General features: G+C 34.5%; 2 protein-coding genes across 5 annotated transcripts in view; both read left to right on the top strand.

Moving 5' to 3' along the window:
* The first annotated feature begins 442 nt into the window (after positions 1 to 442).
* Positions 443 to 3,192, top strand: LOC121729919 (zinc finger protein 271). 3 transcript variants are annotated; one of them, XM_042118638.1, is made up of 4 exons: positions 445 to 1,395; positions 2,135 to 2,332; positions 2,541 to 2,644; positions 2,735 to 3,192. In XM_042118638.1, exons 1-4 carry the CDS (start codon positions 540 to 542, stop codon positions 3,185 to 3,187), a joined length of 1,611 nt encoding a protein of 536 aa, XP_041974572.1. In that variant the 5' UTR covers positions 445 to 539; the 3' UTR covers positions 3,188 to 3,192. The 3 variants fall into 3 exon arrangements, with proteins under 3 accessions (XP_041974573.1, XP_041974572.1, XP_041974574.1); XM_042118640.1 differs by having other exon boundaries at positions 446 to 681; XM_042118639.1 differs by lacking the exon at positions 2,735 to 3,192 and having other exon boundaries at positions 443 to 1,395; positions 2,554 to 2,644.
* A 942-nt stretch (positions 3,193 to 4,134) lies between these two features.
* The window catches only part of LOC121729912 (E3 ubiquitin-protein ligase TRIP12), a 57,810-nt gene continuing 51,372 nt past the window's right edge, over positions 4,135 to 10,572 (top strand). For both annotated transcript variants that reach the window (XM_042118619.1, XM_042118616.1), the window contains exon 1: positions 4,135 to 4,472. The gene's annotated coding sequence lies outside the window, so the exon portion shown is untranslated. The remainder of the gene's footprint in view (positions 4,473 to 10,572) is intronic.

The raw sequence follows: 10,572 nt of genomic DNA, 5'->3' as shown, positions 1-10,572 counted from the left end.
GTACAATATGTCTGTCTGTATGTGTATGTCATACACACACTCTGTGTGGATGCGTGTCTGTCCGTGGCATCGTAATTCGTAGCCGATTTTCTTCTATGCATCGTAGCATCCAAGCTAGTCAATCGATTTTGATCATAGAAAGAGCAAAAGTTTCTTATTCTAAGATTTTGATCTAGTTTTCTTTTTATTATTATTATTTAATTGTTTTTAGGTCACACATATTTCAGACTTGAGAAAATACAATTAATAAAATAGTTTTAATAACATAATACTTATTATGAAGTTTAAGATTATTTTTGTGTGTTATTGAACTAGCAGAAAACATAAAATATAATAATATATTTACTTACTTAAAACAATATTACAATAATGCCCCATGGCTTCGGCCTTATATTATATGCTGTAAATTTTCTTGAAACCTTGCCAAAAGAATAAACCGAGTAATCCTCTAAAAATAGCTCAGTAGGCGGTCAGTTTCATACAAGCGCTGATGTTTCCCGCTACCTACTTTAGCATTTTACTAAAACAATAATATCAACATGAGTGTAGATGAAGCCAGTTTGCCTTGTCCAATATGTTTACACACTGGTGTTTTCGATACAGTGCAATCATTAAAAGATAGATTGATATTTGTGTCCACGAATAACATCATGTGCCCAGTATGTCAAGAGGAAGTATCAGGTTTGGATAAACTCACGATTCATCTTTTTAGCCATGTGAAAATTTTAACAACTAAGGAACAGCCTTCGACAAATGAGACTTGTAGAAATTACAGTCATTGCAATAAACGAGAAGAGAAATCCTCAGAACATGCTAAGAAATCCAAGACGTCGCCCGTATCCAAAAATAAACCCATGAGCAGAACAGCTTCACCTGTGAAATATGTAAAAATATATCCAAAACTGCCTGTTGTTGCACTAAATACAGTGCCTCTGATAGACATATCTGCTGGAAATAGTGATGGATGCTCGCCAAATAATCAACTATACTTATCCACGATCAAATCAGACACTGCGGTGGTGCAAACACACAAGTGCAATATATGTGGCCTCCAATTTGTAGACGAAAACATATTAAATATGCACAAAAGCTTGGTCCATAACCTTGATGATAGTTCAAGCCATAGTGTTACTCGATACGATTGCCATTTATGCCCAAAGAACTTCAAAATGCGAGGCTCGTTAATGGTTCATTTAAGAGTGGCTCATTTCGGATTCTCTTCCAATATCTCGAATGCAAATCAAAACGATAAATTAAAAGACAACAACGAATATATCCAATCAGAAAAATTAAATGAACTAGAAAGACAAGATGGGAAACAATGGCAGTGCGATGTTTGTCGTAAATGTTTTACCACAAAATATTTCTTAAAGAAGCATAAACGACTTCATACAGGTTAATTATCGGTCTTACTATGTGAGGTAAATTCTAACTATCTACTAACAAGTTCTTCTCACACTATTAGGAACTCTAACATAACATTTTCAGCCACAACACTCAAGAAATAAAAATGTTTATCAATATTACGATCTTAGCGTGGTTAAATACTAGTTGAGTATCATACCTTCGCTTGTACATTTTCATATCGACATACAGAACATATTTTCAGCAATTAATAAAAACTAGGCCTCTGCATCCGTTGTGGATGATTTATACAGTATTTTCAGAGCGAACATTCTCGCAACATAGTCGGCCTATTCCAGAGGAAAGAACTAGTCAATACGTCTGAGACCAACTATGTGCGGGTTTCCTCACGATGTTTTCCTTCACCGTACGAGCGTCCGTATTATGCACTTGAGATCAGAAATTGTCTCATTGGTACACGCCTCCACCCTCCACCCGGGATGAAACCTGCACTCTCTACGAGTGCAAACCATAGGTCTACCCATTAGACCACGGACGCTCTAGTATATAATTAATAATATAATAAATACTAATAGCTTCATCATGAGTAAATCATTATTATGATCAACCGTCAAAAAATTAACACGACAACTAATATAATCTGCTTATTATAAGTAATGTTTTGTACGAGAGACTTCAATTTTTTTATGAGATAACTTATTATAGATAGCCTAATATATTTGGTTGGGGAAAGTAGGGGAAATCCTAATGAGTTGTTTATCTATTTCAGGAGAGACGCCTTACGCTTGCACTCAATGCAATAAAACATTTACGTTTCAACAGTCCTACCATAAGCACCTACTATATCACAATGACGAAAAACCACATACTTGTAGCTTTTGCGGCCGATCATTTAAGGAACTGTCAACTCTACATAATCATCAACGTATTCATACAGGAGAAAAACCTTTCGCTTGTGAATCTTGTGGTAAAATCTTTTATTTTCATTCATTAGTACCTACCTATTATAATAATAGCAAGCTTAAATATTACCTTTAATATATAGCTATGCACTTCTGAAATATTACCTACCTTGCTACTTTATGTCAACAACTTATTTTTTGCATGACTTTACTCAACCAAAGCTCAATATGGGTAGTCTTGAATTTTAATAACAAATACTTTTCTAATTTCAGGTAAATGTTTCAGACAAAGAGTGTCATATTTAGTACATAGAAGAATACACACAGGTGCTATGCCATATAAGTGTACGTCGTGTAACAAAAGCTTTCGCTATAAAGTGAGTAAAGAAAATCATTTTTGTATTACTTACAAAATATTTAAATTATGAAGTAATTCTGTTAGTAAAATTATTATTCAAACATTATAGGTATCTCAAAGAACACATAAATGTCAAGCGCAACCTCCAGGTACTGTCGTAAGAAAAATTGGAGAGCTAGTTGAAAAACTCAAGAATAAAAGCATTGATCATGGTGATAAGAAGAGCGATGATATCAACTTTATCGAAGTGTCAGAAGCCAATGCTGAACTAGTAAGAACTGGAGCAAAGTTATCACTGCAGGACATGGAGTCTGAAAATTTTACAATCATATCAGACGATTTCAATGAAAACACAGTATCTACCGAGGAATCAAGTAAAAGTAATGATCAACATCAAAATGTGATTCAAACTTTGGATGAGCTAATAGATTATATTCCAATGAATGAAAAAAGCATACCATCCCCTTCAGAGATCTTGAAAAATTTATGTTTGACGAATAACGAAGAAGTTATTAATAACGAGAAAATGTATTTTCAAGAAGAATTTAATTCATTTTTATAAAAGAATTATTATGATTAACAATGGTGTGGTAACTCAATATTAAAAAATAATTAATTAAGAATACAATGTATTTTATTACCTGCTGCCTACCACTGCAGTATACAATATTAATATTCACTGACCGATTGACCATTGACCAATTACAAATTTCCTTATTTCCTTACTCCTTATGTATCACACACAGAATCAGCTGCTATAGCGCGCAGTGTTGCCAACTTTTTTTTTAATAGATTTCTTTATTTCTAATTTTTGTAATACGGTATTTGGTATTTAAATGTTGTTATTGCAGCATTTGCCTTCGCATGCTAACCTTGCACGAAAGAAAGGCGATCAAACTTCATCCGGTTTCTCTATTAAGTCTTGACAACATTCATCATGCTAAATAATCGCTCTATATCAGCGTTAGAATGCGGCAAAACGAATAAAGATAATAATAATATAATTAAGTTTCCAGTGTGCGTCTTCAAAGGTTAGAAAAATAATAAAAAAAAACTAGTGGTTTAACGTCGAAGCTACCACTAACTTAAATAATCTAATCCACTAAGAAATCCACTAGCCACTAAAACCAAATTTTTCCCGCCGAAAGGTACGTCTAAACCACCAGATCTAGTGGAAATTCCACTAAGTTGGCAACACTGATAGCGCGCCATGCAGACTGTATGTGCGCCGCAGACTCGATCACACAAAAATGTGCCGTCTGCGATCTCCCATAAGGAAAAAAAGTATCAAACGTTTTGCTCCAATTTCCCCACTCCCCAGTACTGGTAGCGTTAATTTCTTTTTTCATTTTTTGCTACCAGATTCTGGTAGAACTATATATTTATAGAAGTGTTTTGTTATTTTCTACCATTTTCTACCATTTTTTTAGTTGTCATCTTTAGTCGATGGTTCTCATCTATCTGTGGTATGACATTGACAGTTGAATTTATAGTCTGCATTTTCTACTTTTTGACACTTCTGAAAACAAGCTCTTCAATGGTGTCAGCCAGCTGTTTTTATTCTGAATGCATTTGAAAACTTGCGAAAATCAATATGGATCAAAATTGAAAAGTGACAATATTCCTCGGAACTGTGTCGTTGGACGAACTAACTGTTTATTTGTATTTTGCAAAATTAAAAAGTGATGCGTTGTATTGTCGTTTCTGAATTCGTCATTAAACTGTACAGTTGCACTGCCGTGAAGCAATTTATTACGTCGTATTTTATTTCTGGTGTGATGCTGAATATTTGAGTCCAACGCGAGAAGTATTTTACATCGTATCGATTGGAAGCTTTCCGGATATATGTAAGTATTCTATTTTTTATATATACTGCTCGATTACGAAAATTTATGTAATAATAACATGTGAGCTGTTTATGATTTATTTCTGGAACGTAATACCCATATGATAATGTTTACATCCGTTTACAACTTCTAGTGAATTTTATAATAACAGTAAATACAACTAAATCTGTAGTCTGCAGCAATGGTGATTTTGCTAACTTAAAGTAAACAAAGGTCGTATACATCCATTTTAAGTACTTTACCTTCCTTTGTTACATTGCATTGGAGTCTTGCATTGAAATTGACAAAGCCTAGCATTTAAGTATGTGCATCATCACATAAATCATAATTTGCTGGTGTGTTTTAACTTTGTAGAATAATATTATATAATTAAATATATATAAAATGCTGATTAAAAATTTATGACACATTAAAATATTAGAATTGATCATAAAAATTTAGCAGCATATGATTATGTAACACTTTTTTTATTATAAATTTTATATGTACATTTACAATTTTAAAAGATCTACACCATAGTAAAAGGAGGAGAAGTAAGATAACGCCAGCCCAATCTGCGATATAATTGCCTAAAGTCTTAGGGTTGTCGATAAGTTCTAAAAATTTTTTATTTTAAAAATAAAATTTTGGGAAGCTCTCAAGCAATTTCTTATTGTTGAAATTTTATAAAAATTTATAAATATGCTCAATTTTCAGTTGTCTAAAGATGATATCGATTACTTTTGTGATTTTTTATTTTGATCATTCTGGGGCTCATAACTTCTTATATACCTAATTAATTAAAAAATAAATAAAAATTTAAATGTGTGTATTTGCCGAAATTCTAAACATGATATTTTTTTGATTTTGAATTTTGTAATGGAATCGGTAAATATCTGTACTTAACTTTAAATTTTTAAAAATTTTTGGCGACATATATCAGGGTTAAAAAAAATGTGTATCATGTCTTGGGTACTATTAGTTTTGAAGTTGCTTCTATATTACGTTTACACAATATCTATGCCAGGGTACTAAGCGGGGAAGGTGGTGTGGGAACACACCAAACTATGAAACTCGTGGGGTATGCATAGTCTGAGAGAAGAATGGTCAGTAAACTAGGGTTAATGAAAAACTAGTATCTATATTTGTAATATCTATTGCTGTCTCCCTAACCTCAAGCCTCCCTCCGCAGAGCGCGATAGAGACATAGTTGTCCATATCGCGCTCTGAATTTCAATTCAACCTGTAGTCAGGTTGAATTGAAAATTCTGAACAGAAAATCAACAATTCGTTTTCCCCTGATTTCTTCTCCAAAACTTAACCGATTTAAGTACTTTTTTAACCGACTTCCAAAAAGGAGGAGGTTATAATATGTTCGTCTGTTTATATATATATTTTTTTAATGTTCAACAATCACTTTGCCATTTAATTTTGTGGACCGGTTTTCAAAATTTTTTCACTATTGTACTGGGTTTAATCCAAATTTGGTACCATGTTTATAAAAAAGGTGACTTGATGATGGGATCCATAAGTAATCGAGAGAATTCCTCGCTATTTATACCAAAAACCCATTTATCTGGATGATATTGTAATTTAGATTCATAATCTAAATTATTTCAAATGGAAACTTAAAGTGATTTTGGATAAATAATGAAGTATTCCAAGTAAATCTTACCAAAGAGTCAGATTTTGCACCAAGATATACCATGGTTCAAAGGTGGTGAACTGATCACCGGCCTCCTATGAAATAAAAATGGTCATGGAAATAAATAAAAAGAATAAAATTATTATTTTTTACCAAAAAATTGAACCCAACTTCCAAGGTAAAAACAATATTCTTAAAATGATCTAAAAAGTATGAAATAAAAAATAATTCTTATTCTTCATTAGTGCCTTTTTCAAAATTCGAGTAAACCTCAACTTATTCTGTACTCAATTTTCTTTATTTTGAAGTCAGTACTGACTAAGTGCTATGTCAAGTATCTCAGTTCTAGACTGGTAGCAACTTCAAAAGAATGAAAATTGAGTACAGAATAAGTTGAGGTTTAGTCGAATTTTTAAAAAGGTATTAATGAAGAATCAGAATTATTTCATACTTTTTAAATATGCAATTTAGGTCAATGTTGTTTGATGTGAAACTTTTGGGGCATTTAAATTCTGACTTCTTTTTATCCGACTATCAAAAAAGGAGGAGGTTCTATGTTCGGCTGTAGATATTTTAAAGGGGTTCGAACATTTTTGTATGGAGCCTGGCATATCTAGCCGCCGGCCATTTTGATTTTTTTTTTCAAAATTTCCGAGCACGATAAAAGTGGTATATTTGGATAGAGTACACTTATACAAACAAAAAATGTTTTATAACATGGTATCCTAAAGTGTCACGTTTCCGAGATATCTTATATCTTTAAACGAGCAATTCTTGTATATATATTTATAATTGGAATCTCGGAATCGGCTTCAACGATTTTCATGAAATTAAATATATAGGGGGTTTCGGGGGCGATAGATCGATCTAGCTAGGAATCATTCTTAGAAAATGTCATTTTCATCGAATACCGAGCAAAGCTCGGTCGAATAGCTTAGAAGTAAATATCGCCATATTAGTCCAAAGGACACAAATGGCGATTTTCACTTCCAAATCAAGATGGCCTATGCCACAAACCTTCGTACCCCTTTCACAGCAACATTTTTTTTTCTAAAGAAAGAATGTATTATAGAAACAAATTTTCAGGATGTAAGAATGTCAGTTACTTACTAGTTACTAGGTACTTCCTACGTAAACTTCGCGGTGCGGTGGACAAACAACATAATAATAATAATTAAGTTATACAAGATAGTGAATTGCTACTTCGTAAAGAGCTTTCCTCGTGAGGATGTAAAATGACCTTACATTAAAAATAAAAAGCAAAATCACCAGATCATAGTCTTCAGGACTCTAAATACATATAACTTTATTAACTGACGATGAAAAAGTTAGGTAATTTAGTAAAAAAATCAGCCAAGTGCGAGTCGGACTCGCGCACGAAGGGTTCCGTACCGTTATAAAGGAAAAATAGGCCAAAAATTGTGTTTTTGTACGGGAACGGCCCTCCTTAAATTTTTATTTTATTTTAATTTTATAATTAAATATTATACTACACATATAATAAAGGACTTTGTGAAAAATTCTATTGCCATTATTGATATAGAGCAAAAAAGGCAGAAAAAAAATAGGTTTGTTGTATGGGAGCCCCCCTTAAGGCGGGGATTAATCTCAATCAAAAACGATAACCTTGCACACAACCAAAGACCAAGCGTATAAGCATCGCAATAAGATTCATTTTAGCTTAGCATAAAACTGTAACTACTCGGGCGGATCTTCTCTATTTTTCATGTTTTTTTTTAAATATCTTTGGAAATAAATATTAAGAAACAAAATTGTTCGGTTAAAGAGATTTTAATATAGATTTACTAACAATTTATTCAAATAAAATGTATAATTATCCTAGTTAATACTTATATTTCGATGAAGTAGAGTTTTTTCGGAGGTGAGTTTGTAAATTAATTACAGCCAAAGTATTACGTTTTATTAAAATGTTTATGGTTTAAGGTATTTTAAATATTGTGCTTTATATCTCATATTTTTTAACACTTCGTTATTATATTGGAACTAGGTAAACCGGGAGTCACGGAATAACAAATTGGGGTTTATCCTCGCCTTAAATATTTATTTTATTTTCAGTATTTGTTGTTATAGCGGCAACAGAAATACACAATCTGTCCAAATTTCAGAAGTCTAGTTATAGCGGTTCTTGAGTTACAGCCTGGAGACAGACACACGGACGGACGGACAGATGGACAGACATCGAAGTCTTAGTAATAGGGTTCCGTTTTCACCCTTTGGGTACGGAACCCTAAAAACATGTTTGATATCGTCAAATACATATGATATGAATTCCGTGTAAGAGCTCCCTGAGCTCTACAATATAAACCATGGAACAACAATGGAGCGGATCTGTATCGATCGGTCGCAGTCACCGGGGCCTAGCCTACTGCCTACAGCCCTACACCTTGTTAGTTGTATGAACACATTACGTTATAGCTCATACATATATTTTTATGGACGTTACAATCTTACATCTGCAACGAAACAATATAAACTGTAGGTATAGGACGGCTATACTGAGTATAAACTGTCGCTATAGGGATTAGGGACACGAAACTGTACTGCCGTGTTTTCATCGAACTAGTTGACCGTAATTGTCACTTCTCTGAAACATGGATGTAAAATCCATAGCCGGAAAATGTAGATGCAAAATACCCTTGACTGCCTCAAGGGATTGGTTAGCATTTCTTGTCAAATTGATGATCCCTGTTAAAGGTAATGCCATTGCTGAGTAACGGTTGCACGCGATAACATAAAGCTATATTCTGTCAAAAAAGTGAAGAAATTAAAAAGTGACAACATCTTAGTGTCATACCTTTCAAATCAATCTAAGAAAAAAGGGATGACACTACACGATGTTGCCACTTTTTATTTCTTCACTTTTTGACAGACTATAGGCAGAATATTACAGCAATCGGAAACACTTGCTGTAATAGTCTGTCATGAAATCCTAAAGAGTAAAGACATACAATCTCTACACCATTCTACACCACCATTACCCATCTCTTTTTTCCATGTCGAGAACATTGGATCCGAACAATGGACGTTGTATGTTCTTCTCACTCTGACGTAGGTATAAACTATTTCCACATGAGAGACGATTCCTCTCGAGAATTCCAGGCTTTCGTCTTGAACTCTTGAAGCAAAGAAAACATTTAAAAGCCCTTTAAAGCCCGTGTCGCAAAGGCATAAACGAAACTGGCGTGTAACAGCTTGTATGTGTTACTTACAAATTATGCACCTGACCTAGATGTTACTTAAATTGGCGCATGAAAATGAGTCACAATACGCGAATAATGCGCATTTAAGCCCATGTGTACAATCGAATAATAAATCTCTAGATATTTATTTAAACGACAAATAACTTATTTACTTGGTTATCAAAGCAACCTCACTAGGCTTGAGAGAGAACTGAGTTCTAAACTGGCTAGGTTTAAACTTACCATCAAGTTTGTTTTGGGTTGTATTAACGAAGCAAATCTCGAAAAAAACGAAGCATCTTCTTTTATATTCCTCATAGTTTGTTACAACCTTCTTAAATCTTCAATGTTAGGTGCATTGCAAAGAGGGGAGATCTCGTGATAGTTTCAGATTCATATCCATACTAAATACCTACTAATATTATAAATGCGAAAGTGTGTCTATCTGTCTGTCCGTCTGTCTGTCTGTCTGTCTGTCTGTCTGTCTGTCTGTCTGTCTGTCTGTCTGTCTGTCTGTCTGTCTGTCTGTCTGTCTGTCTGTCTGTCTGTCTGTCTGTCTGTCTGTCTGTCTGTCTGTCTGTCTGTCTGTCTGTCTGTCTGTCTGTCTGTCTGTCTGTCTGTCTGTCTGTCTGTCTGTCTGTCTGTCTGTCTGTCTGTCTGTCTGTCTGTCTGTCTGTCTGTCTGTCTGTCTGTCTGTCTGTCTGTCTGTCTGTCTGTCTGTCTGTCTGTCTGTCTGTCTGTCTGTCTGTCTGTCTGTCTGTCTGTCTGTCTGTCTGTCTGTCTGTCTGTCTGTCTGTCTGTCTGTCTGTCTGTCTGTCTGTCTGTCTGTCTGTCTGTCTGTCTGTCTGTCTGTCTGTCTGTCTGTCTGTCTGTCTGTCTGTCTGTCTGTCTGTCTGTCTGTCTGTCTGTCTGTCTGTCTGTCTGTCTGTCTGTCTGTCTGTCTGTCTGTCTGTCTGTCTGTCTGTCTGTCTGTCTGTCTGTCTGTCTGTCTGTCTGTCTGTCTGTCTGTCTGTCTGTCTGTCTGTCTGTCTGTCTGTCTGTCTGTCTGTCTGTCTGTCTGTTACCTCTTCACGCCCAAACCGCTGAACCGATTTTGCTGAAATTTGGCATTGAGATACTTAGCCCCAATTTCACCAACGACTGTTAAAGTTAACGCCGGAATTAGTATGACGTTACCTCTTTCGATTTTCATGTGAATGAAAGAGAAGACATTACATTTTAACAAGCTGTTAACACTAACAGACGTTGGTGAAATTGGGGCTTAGAGTCCCGGGAT

Source organism: Aricia agestis, chromosome 8 (assembly GCF_905147365.1).
Source record: "Aricia agestis chromosome 8, ilAriAges1.1, whole genome shotgun sequence".
In the NCBI taxonomy this organism is placed as follows: domain Eukaryota; kingdom Metazoa; phylum Arthropoda; class Insecta; order Lepidoptera; family Lycaenidae; genus Aricia; species Aricia agestis.
This window is presented reverse-complemented; position numbering and strand designations above follow the sequence as displayed.